This window comes from Pristiophorus japonicus, chromosome 14, assembly GCF_044704955.1.
Source record: "Pristiophorus japonicus isolate sPriJap1 chromosome 14, sPriJap1.hap1, whole genome shotgun sequence".
Taxonomy (NCBI): Eukaryota; Metazoa; Chordata; class Chondrichthyes; family Pristiophoridae; genus Pristiophorus; species Pristiophorus japonicus.
This window is the reverse complement of record NC_091990.1, coordinates 46591940-46604076: the sequence shown is the minus strand read 5'-3', so window position 1 is coordinate 46604076 and position 12137 is coordinate 46591940. Positions and strand designations below refer to the sequence as shown.

The following is a 12137-nucleotide window of genomic DNA, read 5'->3' as shown; positions in this document are numbered from 1 at the left end:
AAGATCACATGCCACTGCTTGAAGAAGAGCAGGGAGTCATAGTGTCCTGGCCAACATTCTTCTCTCAACCAACACCACCAAATACAGATTATTTAGTCATTTACTCTTTCTGTGACCAGTGCTGTGGCTATTGGATTTGCCGACAACAACAACAACTTCTATTTATATAGCGCCATTAACATAGTGAAATGTCCCAAAGCGCTTCACAGCAGTATTATGAGATTTTAAAAAATTTTACACCGAGCCGCGTAAGTAGAAATTAGCGCAGGTGACCAAAAGCTTGTTTTAAGGAGCGTCTTGAAGGAGGAAAGAGAGGTAGAGAGGTGGAGAGGTTTAGGCAGGGAGTTCCAGAGCTTGGGGCCTAAGCAACAGAAGGCACGGCCACCAATGGTTGAGCGATTATAATCAAGAGGGCAGACATCTCGGGGGGGATGTGGGGCTGGAGGCGATTACAGTAATCACTGGATTGTATGGAGCTTTGGGATGCCCTGAACACATATAACAGGGTGGTTCATTATTCCTATTAGTTTCCCTTTCAAAATATATACTTTCTGGTGAATTTGTGTGCTCATTGAGTGGTAGAGCTCAATGCTGCAAAAGAATGGACCACATTTTCACTTTTGGCATCCAGTGGCATCACTGAGGTCAGAGATAGCACGTGCTTGAAGTAGATTAAAATCCCATTAAATGGCAGTGCTTTGAGTTTGCACACTGTCATTTTGCTTCTGGGCCGAGTTCAAGTCTGCCCCAGCTGAATAGGATGAAAGTTTCCTCTGGTCTGCACATATCTTTCATAAGATCATCTTTGGCAATCCCAAACCAACTCCTTCCAAACCACAATTGGGACTAGCATGTCAATAAAGTCTGATGGTGAAATGTGTGAAACTTTCTATTATGTCCAACTGAACTGTAAAATCCCACCAACATAACTGTAGAGTTTGCCCTTTCAGACTTTTAATCTAGAGAGAGCATATTAGCTACAAAACACAAGGGTGAAGTACTGCTGGTAACAGTTGTGCTACTGGTGATGCTAGGGATGGGAACAATTTGGGTCGAGGAATTAAAAGTATTGGCACAACATTAAAGCATAGTTATGTAAGTGCCATTTTTGTTCTTGCAGTGTAATGGTGCTAATGTACTAAGTATTAAGTTGCGTACTGGCAACACTGGTTGTGGATCTGCAAGACAAGACTTAGCAATCCCACTCAGAGAGCCCATAGGATGTATAGTGCGGCAGTGGAAAAGCCACATTTGTGCAGTGTGAGGGGGGGCCTCTAATGGGGTTGAGGCTGAGGTATGAGGAGAGATTGAGTAGATTGGGCTTATACTCTCTGAAGTTTAGAAGAATGAGACATGATGTCATTGAAACATTAACATACTGAGGGGGATTGACAGGGTAGATGCTGAGAGGTTGATTCCCCTGGCTGGAGAGTCTAGAACTTGGGGGCATAGTCTCATGATAAGGGGTCGACATTTAAGACTATGATGAGGAGGAATTTCTTCACTCAGAGGGTTGTGAATCTTTGTAATTCTCTGCCCCAAAAGGGCTATGGATGCTGAGTCATTGAGTATATTCAAGGCTGGGATAGATAGATTTTTAGACTCTAGGCGAATCAAGGGATATGGAGACCAGGTGGGAAAGTGTTGAGATCGAAGCTCAACCATGATCTTATTAAATGGTGGAGCAGGTTCAAAAGGCTGTATGGCCGAATCCTGCTCCCAATTCTTATGTTCTTGGGTATGCTGTGTGGTACAAATTGAGGGAAGTTCTCCACTGCATCTGCACAATCTGACATGGAAATATGCAATGCTGGAACTCAGTGCCAAAATGAGGGATAGCGTTCAAATCTTCAGCAGTGATGTCCTTCATGAAGAAGACATAAATTCACCAAAAAAAGAGAAAAGAAAACTCCATTGCAATGTTCTTGATCACACATCATTGATGCTGAGGGTCAGTATGAGCTTACTTATATATCTCATAATTTGATGCATGTTTTTGTGTTTTTGTTTTGTTTTACAGTAAGCACGGAGGTAACCCCAGTTTGTCCAAAAGGGTGTGAGTTATGCTCGGAGTACAATGGATGTCTAAAGTGTTTGCCTAAATTGTTCATCCTTCTGGAAAGGAACGACATTAGACAGACTGGCATTTGCTTGCCATCCTGCCCAATTGGATACTTTGGCGTTCGGACGCCGGAAATGAACAAGTGCACCAGTAAGTGGAAATTCCATACTTAATGCATCGCTTTGTTAACCTGTCATCTGATGTTATTATCATTTGTTGGCTCAATGGTGGTGAGTGTTTTTTTTAGTTTCTCTGGTAATTTCTTCTTTGGATTGATTTCTCTCTGGTACAGTTTCGTGGTACAGAAGCCAATCACCTTGCCCAACTGGCCATTATTCATGTGTGAACATTGGCAGTGAAGGTCAATAGGCTTTTTTAGCATGGATGACCCCTCACCTGATCCTGTTCTTGTCCTCACTTGGCATCCACACACACACAATTCCTGCAGGGATTGATGAATAAGCCAGAGATACTAATTCAATTTTAATACCGATATGACTGTTGTGGCTGGGATCGGCTGATTCAGTACAGCTTGCTGAATCGAGCAGTGAGGAAACAATGGGGGAGTGGGACTAATTGGATAGCTCTCACAAAGAGCCGGCATAGGCACGATGGGCTGAATGGCCTCCTTCTGTGCTGTATGATTCTAAGAGGATTGAATGATGTAATGACATCGCTGTCACGAATCACAACTTGCGAAGACAAACAGTTTTCCTTTTAAAAAAATAATGTTTTCTGAGGTCAGTGTTGCAACAGCATTTATACAGCAGTCCGTGGCGAACTGCTTCAGCATCTGCGCCTGTTGTCTAGTAATTCTCCAGTGCTGACCTTTAACAGCAGTTTATTCTGGGTTTAATTAAAATATTTGACAGAAATGGGCACAAGATGCTGATGTGCGAAGTAGAGTAGATGCCAGATTGTTGCAGTAGAACATTCTGAATTTGAAGTTGAGCCACATTGTTGAGACACAGGCAGGAAGCTTCACTCTGCATCTAAGCATGCTATAACTGACCTCGAAATGCTTGAAGCTGACACTGAGGGCTCGAAACGGGAAAGTGTTACATCCTCCATTACTGAAGTGTTTCATCTTGATGAGCACTAACATCCTTCTAAAATGTAAAATAAAGGTTTTGAGACTGGGCACAGATTATATTATGTGATTTAATATATATTTTTTAAACAGATAAGTTACATAGGTATAAAATGTAACGGTACTGTTTCATGCTTGTCATCAGGTCCCACAGATTATGAGCACTTCAAATAATAACTTTTACATATCAAGCTGATATTATTGTTAAAGTGGATTACAAATATGTAGAATAAAAAGATTACTCATGAGGGACGATAAATATGGAGATTGTACTTGTGTGAAACAGCCAGACCGTTCATATGCAGCTATGCATAGGAAGTATCTCAAATTTTTGTCTTATCACACTCCTGTGAAGCGCCTTGGGATGTTTTACTGTGTCAAAAGCGCTATGTAAATACAAGTTGTTGTTGTACAGACTTTCCACACTTGTGAATTACTTACATATATATCCCACTGCCTCTTGGGGTTTCCTTTGAAGTAGGCCCTTCCACAGGAATAGGAGTGATTTGGAAAGATGCACTGGTCAAGAGTACATTTGTCCCAGTGAAGTTCTAGTACTCTCTCGTTGACTTGATCACCGTGCCTGAATTGAGTGATTTGGGAATTTGGCTGCAGGTCAGAATTGTTGGAATTTCAGATGACACATGGCAGGTCAGTTGAGTTTTAGACACTTGCACACACAGGTTTTGTGTCTGAAAAGAAGCCTGAAATCTCTGCTATCCGTGCAATTGTGACATGAAATCACTGTTGTATATGCTGACTATGGATGTACTCTATGTGTAGTCACTGTGAGATTGCATATGATGGAGACTTGTTTACCTGATGTACTTCAATAAGGTTTACACCGTGTATATACATGCTGGCACCACTAGAGGGTGCAACTGGTGGAGACCGGGAGTTTCCTGCCCTGGTGGCAGGGCCCAGTATAAAAGGCTGCCCACCATGCTTGTACGGCACTCTGGAGTTTGGAATAAAGGACCAAGGTCACTACAGTTTGAGTACAACACGTTGCCTTGTGGAGTCATTCATAAGTACATTATAGACATAACTACTGGAGATAAGAATAAGGACTTTAATGCGATCATGGCTACCTTTGGCACACTAAAAGACTTCGCAGAGGGTGATGATTGGTATGCTTTCATGGAAAGGCTCGAGCAATATTTTGTGGCAAACGACCTGGCGGGGAGGCGGACACATTGGCGGAGAAGCGCAAGGCTATACTGCTGACCAGTTGTGGGCTCAAGGTCTACCACCTCGTCAGGGACTTGGTGGCACCCATGAAGGCCAAGGATAAGACATACGATGAGCTGACTGAACTAATTCGCGACCAACTTAAACCAAAAGAGAGCATCCTCACGGTCAAGCACAGATTCTACACGCAACGCAGGCCTGAGGGCCAGGAGATTGCAAAATATGCTGCCGACCTCAGGAGACTTGCGGCACCGTGTGATTTTGGCATGCACCTCAACGAAGCATTGCGAGACATTTTCTTTATTGGAATTGGCCACAAAGGCCCCCTTCACAAGCGGTTATCTGCCGACACCACAGTCAACCTGGAAAGCCATCGGCATCAATCAGGCATTCATGACCTCGACCTGCAGCACCAAGCAAATCATTCATCCTGTGGACTCAAACCCGGCAAGTACTGTACACGGAATGGTGCCTTTCACAGGCAAGACTGTAGAACGTGGCTCTGCCCAGGGCAGAAAGCACAGACCTCAGGGTTCCAGAACTCAGAGTCCGCTGAGGGCTGCTAATCGAGTAGCATCATGCTGGCGTTGCGGAGGAAACCATAGGGCTCACCAGTGTCAGTTTGCTGAGTGCGTATGCAAAGCCTGTAACATGAAGGGCCACTGCCAGCGCATGTGTAAAAGAAATGCAACTCAACGTCTCGCAGAGGAGTCGGTAGATGACTTTGAATCCAGCGGGGAGTGTGATTATTTGGCCAGAGAGGCAGCTCAGCCCCAAGAAGAAGTGTATGGAGTGTATACCTGCACCACCGATTGTCCTCCAGTGAAGATGGAAGTCGAGATAAACAGCGTTCCAGGCTTCAAGGAAGTGGACATGGGAGCGAGCCAGTCAGTGATGAGCCAGGATGCCTTCGAGAGGCTATGGAACAAAAAACGACCTGAGCTGGTTCCAGTACAGGAAAAGTTGCGCACCTACACCAAGGAGCTGATCCTAGTCCTTGGTACTGCGGATGTAAGTGTAATCCATAATGGCATGATGCATAAGTTACCTCTGTGGAGTGTTGCAGGTGATGGCCCAACGCTACTTGGAAGAAAGTGGATGGGAAGATCCAGTGGAAATGAGAAGACCTCTTCACTCCAGCAATCGATGTCCCCCGTGCTCAGAGGCAGAGCAAAACCTCACCTTCGCTTGGGCCAGGCACCAGAGAAAGACCAACGCAGCACTTGAGGCACAGATCGTCCATCACGACTGTGTGGCAATGATCCAACCAGAACGATCCAAAAATACCTTCCTGGTTCCAGTGGTAGGACTCCTAGGGAAGAAGATCAAATTCACAGGCACTCTTCCAGCGTTTGTGGCAGAATTGCAGGACAGAAAGATCAAGGCAGTCGACCTCGAGGACAGAGGCAAGATGGCATCCCTGCTGCAGCGAGGTGCAGCGTGGCTGAAAAAAAAGATGGCCACAGCAATATCACGAGGTGCAACGCTGAGGGACCAACACGTGGTGTCCAACAAAGGATCTGATTGGGGTAAAGCCACCAGGGTTCTCTTAAAGGAGACCTGCAACCAACTGAACTTAAAGAGACATTGTATGCATGGCAATCAATGTAACGAACTGATTAAGATTGTGAACAGAATGTTGTTGCGAGATGTCGGCACTGTAAAGAACAAAATGTTGTTGCGAGATGTCAGGAATAGAGTGTCCTCAAGGACAGCAAGCGAGCGAATTCTGGAGGGTAAAGGCGCTAATCCTGATGCCCTGCTCCAGGTGTCCCCACAAGCTATAGGCCAGCAACCTCAGGAGGGTGAAGGCACTGATCCTGATACCCTGCCCCAGGTCTATCTCATGTTGCAGGCACCCGATGGCACTATTCGCTACAGACCCGGAAACGAAACGGCGCCAATACGTACAGTCGGCCGCCGTTGCCCACCACCCGGGTGGAGACGGTGCAGCCCCCAGACCCAGTCGCTACCTCGGCCATGTCCGGGAGCGAAAGATCAGAACCAACGAGCTCCCCAAATGGGACCTGGAACAGCCAGGTTCCCAAACCTGTTAGAGAGCAGGCAGAAGACTCTGCAGCCCTCAAAGGAGAACAGGGAGGCCACACACATCTGTAGCTCTGTCCACCACTAGGCAACGGCAAAGGCCTTGAGTCCTGGCTAGGTGAGCGAACCAAGCGCACCCCGCTAGCAGGGGGCACAGCGCTGTCATCAGATGACTTGGACCCCGTCCGGTTGCTCTGGAATTAGCATCCTCGCATACCGGTACTGCTACCTCAGTACTGACCATGAATGCAACCTACCCTATCCCGGGCATGACCGTAAAACGTAATGAATGATGAATGTAAGTCACTGAACCTAGGTGCCACTATACAAACTGTAAAAAAAAATTGTTTTTCTTTTCTTCCTTTCTTTGTACTTGCACTGCGTCTGATCCTGAATGCTAATGTAATGGGCCTGCTGCATGATCACACTGTGGAGAGGGAAAATGGATGTATATAGGCAAACACAAACACACACGGATCACACTCAGAACTCACTGGAACCTTCACCGCATCATTGAACCATCCAATCCGATAACCAACGCCCAACGTTGTGGCAAAAGGACTTGAGGGTTAACAGGGAGAGCCAAGCCAAAGCACAACCAAGGTGCAAGGGCTATTGGCACTTAAGTCTGGGGAGAGCTAAGCCAGAGCACATAGTACAAAGGTAATTGACACAAAGGACTTGAGGGAAAGTGATGTTGTATATGCTGACTATGGATGTACTCTATGTGTAGTCACTCCATAAGATGGAGACTTGTTTACCTGATGTACTTCAATAAGGTTTACACTGTGTACATACATGCTGGCACCACTAGAGGGTGCAACTGGTGGAGACCGGGGGTTTCCAGCCCTGGTGGCAGGGACCTGTATAAAAGGCTGCACACCATGCTTGTACGGCACTCTGGAGTTTAGAATAAAGGACCAAGGTCACTACAGTTTAAATACAACACATTGCCTTGTGAAATCATTCATAAGTACATTATAGACATAACAATTACTGTATTCAAAAATCCCAATTTCTGGTTTACCCAATAATGGTCAATAACTTAGAACCTTGATGTTGCTGCAAGAACACAAGAGCTGCGAAAGTTGCACCTCAGTCCATAAGGTAAATAATACTGAATCCTTCCACAATTCCTTTTCCCTGCAACATTTTTTTCGACAGTGCTGTTTAAAGGAACTGTGGGGTAGAAGTTCGGTTTAGGCCCGTTTTCAGCGCTGAAATGTGTGCATGGAGCACGTGCCCTGACCGGTAGGCACAAGGCCAGCCAAAATGGGTGAGTTTCCTGTGGAGGAGCTACAGGCATTTGCAGCTAATCCATTTTATAAAGGTGAATGTCAGGCTGCTTGCATCATGGCAGTACCCGTAGGTGAGTCCTAGGTGAGAGGGGAATGGAAAGGAGGGCCGATCACGGGGCGGCAGCGGCCCTTGGGAGTGTTGTTGAACTGGGAGGAATACTACAGTACTGCTCAATGAGGAGTGCAGAAGTGCATGCCAGGAACAGCACCAGGCATACCTAAAAATGAGGTGCCAACCTGGGGAAATTGCAACACAGGACTACATGCTAAAGAACAAAACAGTGACAGAGCTAAGTGATCCCACAATCAACAGATCAGATCAAAGCTCTCCAGTCCTGCCACATCCAGTCATGAATGGTGATGGACAATTAAACAACTAATGGGAGGAGGAGGATCCAAGAATATCCCTATCCTCAATGATGGCATAGCCCAGCATGTGACAAGGCTGAAGCGCTTGCATCCATCTTCAGCCAGAAGTGCCAAGTGGGTGATCCATCTGGGCCTCCTCCTGAGGTCCCCACCATCACAGGTCAGTTTTCAGCCAATTTGATTCACTCCACGTGATATTAGCAAACAGCTGAATGCTCTAAATACGGCAAAAGCTATGGGTCCCGACAACATCCCAGTTCTCATGCTGAAAACTTGCGTTCCAGAACTAGCCGTGTCTCTAGCCAAGCTGTTCCAGTACAGCTACAAGACTGACATCTGCCCGACAATGTGGAAAACTGCTCAGGAATGTCCTATCCATAAAAAGTAGGACAGATCCAATCCAGCCAATTACTGCACCATCAATCTGTATCCAGAGCGAGCAACTGTTTCTTAATGTCACATGAAGTAAATCAAATTGGCTGAAAACTGACTTCTGTGGTGGTGGGGACCCCATCAGTCTACTCTCAATTATTAGCAAAGTGATGGAAGGTGTCGTCGACAGTGCTTTCAAGCGGCACTTACTCACCAATAACCTGCTCCACAATACTCAGTTTAGGTTCCGCCAGGATCACTCGGCTCCAAACTTCATTACAGCCTTGGTTCAAATGGGGACATAAGAGGTAAATTCCATAGGTGAGGTGAGAGTGACTGCCCTGGACATCAAGGCAGCATTTGACCGAGTGTGGCATCAGGGAGCCCGAGTAAAATTGAAGTCAATGGGAATCAAGGGGAATACTCTGCATTGGCTGGAGTCATACCTAGCACAAAGGAAGATGGTTGTGGTTGTTGAAGGTCAATCATCTCAGCCCCAGGACATCACTGCAGGATTTCCTCAGGGCAGTGTTCTAAGCCCAACCATCTTCAGCTGCTTCATCAATGACCTTACCTCCATCATAAGGTCAGAAGTGGGGATGTTTGCTGATGATTGCAGTGTTCGGTTCCATTCACATCTCCTCAGATAATGAAGCAGTCTGTGCCTACATGCAGCAAGACCTGGACAACATTTAGACTTGGGCTGATATGTGGCAATTAACATTCGTGCCAAACAAGTGCCAGGCAATGACTATCTCCAACAAGCGAGAGGGTAACCACAACCCCTTGACATTCAACGGCATTACCATTGGCGAATCCCCCACCATCAATATCCTGGGGGTCACTATTGATCAGAAACTTAACTGGATCAGCCATATAAATACTGTGGCAACAAGAGAAGGTCAGAGGCCGGGTATTCTGTGGCGAGGGTCTCACCTCCTGACTCCCCAAAGCCTTTCCACCATCTACAAGGCACAAGTCAGGAGTGTGATGGAATACTCTCCACTTGCCTGGATGAGTGCAGCTCCAACAACACACAAGAAGCTCGACACCATCCAGGACAAAGCATCCCATTTGATTGGGACCCCATCCATCACATTAAACATTCACTCACCCCACCACCGCGTACTGTGGCTGCACTATGTACCATCCATAAGATGCACTGCAACAACTTGCCAAGGCTTCTTCGACCTCCCAAACCCACAACCTCTACCCCCTAGAAGGACAAGGGAAGCAGGCACGTGGGGACTCCATCACCTGCATGATCATACACACCATCCTGACTTGGAAATATATTATCGTTCCTTCATCATTGCTGGGTCACGATCCTGGAACCCCCTATCTAATAGTACTGTGGGAGTACCTTCACCACAGGGACTGCAGCGGTTCAAGAAGGCTCACCACCACCTTCAGAAAGGCAATTAGTGATCGGTAATAAATGCTGGCCTTACCAGCGAAGCCCCAATTCCAGGAACGAATAAAAAACAGAACTCCGATTACTAAAGTGTAATAGCGTGAGAGCACGTGTATGTGGTGCAGCTTTGGTTTTTAGTTTTGATCCTTTTTTATTGGACATATGTAGTTTATTAAAAAAGGAATACCAGATCCTGAAAGCTGAAGCACACATTAGGAAGTGCTTCTCAATGTTTTTGGCATGACCACTGTGATTTGTTCTGATACTAGAAAGATTGAACAACTTGACAAAAAGCACAATGCAAAAATACACGCACAATAATAAAAGACTGAGATTACAATACAGATAGAATTCAGCTTTTGAATGCCGGTCATCGATGTAACAGAAGCTAAAAGTGCAACAGATGGACCAGCCAATAGCTTAATAGACGATGAATTCCAGAGCCTTGGATTTGAAGTTTTCTACAGGCAGGACATTACTGCAACCAGCCATAATCTGCATCTACCGTGTGAAATGTACTTTTTGTGATATGGTAACACTTAACGTTAATTGAAGGCCCCCGACTGCTCTCTCAGGTGGACATAAAAGATCCCATGGCACTATTTTGAAGAACAGCAGGGGCATTCTCCCTAGTGTCCTGACCAATATTTATCCCTCAATTAATATCACTCAAACTGATGATCTGGTTATTATCACATTGCTGTTTGCTGTGAACAAATTGTTTCCTGCATTACAAGTGTGTCTACACTTCAAAAGTGCTTAATTGGCTTTAAAGTGCTTTGGGAGTAAAAGCAGGAAAGGAGTACTGAGGTGATGATAAGCCATGATCTTATTGAATGGTGGTGCAGGTTCGAAGGGCCGAATGGTCTACTCCTGCACCTATTTTCTATGTTTCTATGTTTCTATGGGACGTCCTGACATCATGAAAGATGCGATATAAATGCATGTTCTTTCCTTTTGTTTCTTTTAACCATTGTCATTCGACTGATAGACCTGGTTCCCTCATGGTTTCAATGTTGTCCTAATTAATGATGTGAGTGAAATCCCTATTTCAGAGCAACACCACGTGTGAAAGCAATACGAATTTATGTCATCTGAATAATTCTGTTATCGGTCAAACCCCGAGGACAGTCTGTAGAGGAATAGTGGCCATTATTGTAACCAAACACTAATACACATCTACATGTAATATTGCCCGCTAATATCATTCGATTGATATTTTCCACGCAAAACACCTCGAATGACGAAAGCATTGTAATTTCCCGTTCTTCACTATAATGAGAAATTAAACTCTGAAAAGGCGTTTGGTAAATCCCTGTTGTTTGGGGACTGAGAGGACTAGACCGGGGAACTAGTAATGGGGAACGTGGAGATGGCAGAAACTCTGAACAAATATTTTGTATCAGTCTTTACGGTAGAGGACACTAACAATATTCCAACAGTGGATAGTCAAGGGGCTATATGGCAGGGGAGGAACTTAACACAATCACAATCACTAAGGAGGTGGTACTCAGTAAGATAATGGGACTAAAGGCAGATAAATCCCCTCGACCTGATGGCTTACATCCTAGGGTCTTAAGAGAAGTAGCGGCAGGGATAATGGATGCTTTGGTTGTAATTTACAAAAATTCCCTGGATTCTGGGGAGGTCCCAGCAGATTGGAAAACTACAAATGTAACGCCCCTATTGAAAAAAAGGAGGCAGACAAAAAGCAGTAAACTATAGACCAGTTAGCCTAACATCTGTGGTTGGGAAAATATTGAAGTCCATTATTAAAGAAGCAGTAGTAGGACGTTTGGAAAAGCAAAATTCGGTCAGGCAGAATCAGCATGGATTTATGAAGGGAAGTCATGTTTGACAAATTTACTGGAGTTCTTTGAGGATGTAACGAACAGGGTGGATAAAGGGGAACCAGTGGATGTGGTGTATTTGGACTTCCAGAAGGCATTTGACAAGGTGCCACATAAAAGGTTACTGCACAAGATAAAAGTTCACAGATGCATGGATAGAGGATTGGCTAACTAACAGAAAACAGAGAGCCGGGATAAATGGTTCATTCTCTGGTTGGCAACCAGTAACTAGTGGGGTGCCGCAGGGATCAGTGCTGGGACCCCAACTATTTACAATCTATATTAACAGCTTGGAAGACGATACAAAGATGGGAGGAAAAGCAATGTGTGAGGAGGACACAAAAAATCTGCAAAAGGATATAGACAAGCTAAGTGAGTGGGCAAAAATTTGGCAGATGGATTATAATGTTGGATAGTGTGAGGTTTCTCCATTCAAATAATAACT

The 12137-nt window shown here is 45.2% G+C and overlaps 1 protein-coding gene across 1 annotated transcript in view; it reads left to right on the top strand.

The window, feature by feature from the left end:
* rspo1 (R-spondin 1) overlaps positions 1–12137 on the top strand; it is a 195103-nt gene that overhangs the window by 42520 nt on the left and 140446 nt on the right. Inside the window, exon 2 of the mRNA XM_070898508.1 lies at positions 2021–2212. Within this exon, the coding sequence (XP_070754609.1) occupies positions 2021–2212 (192 nt within the window). The remainder of the gene's footprint in view (positions 1–2020; positions 2213–12137) is intronic.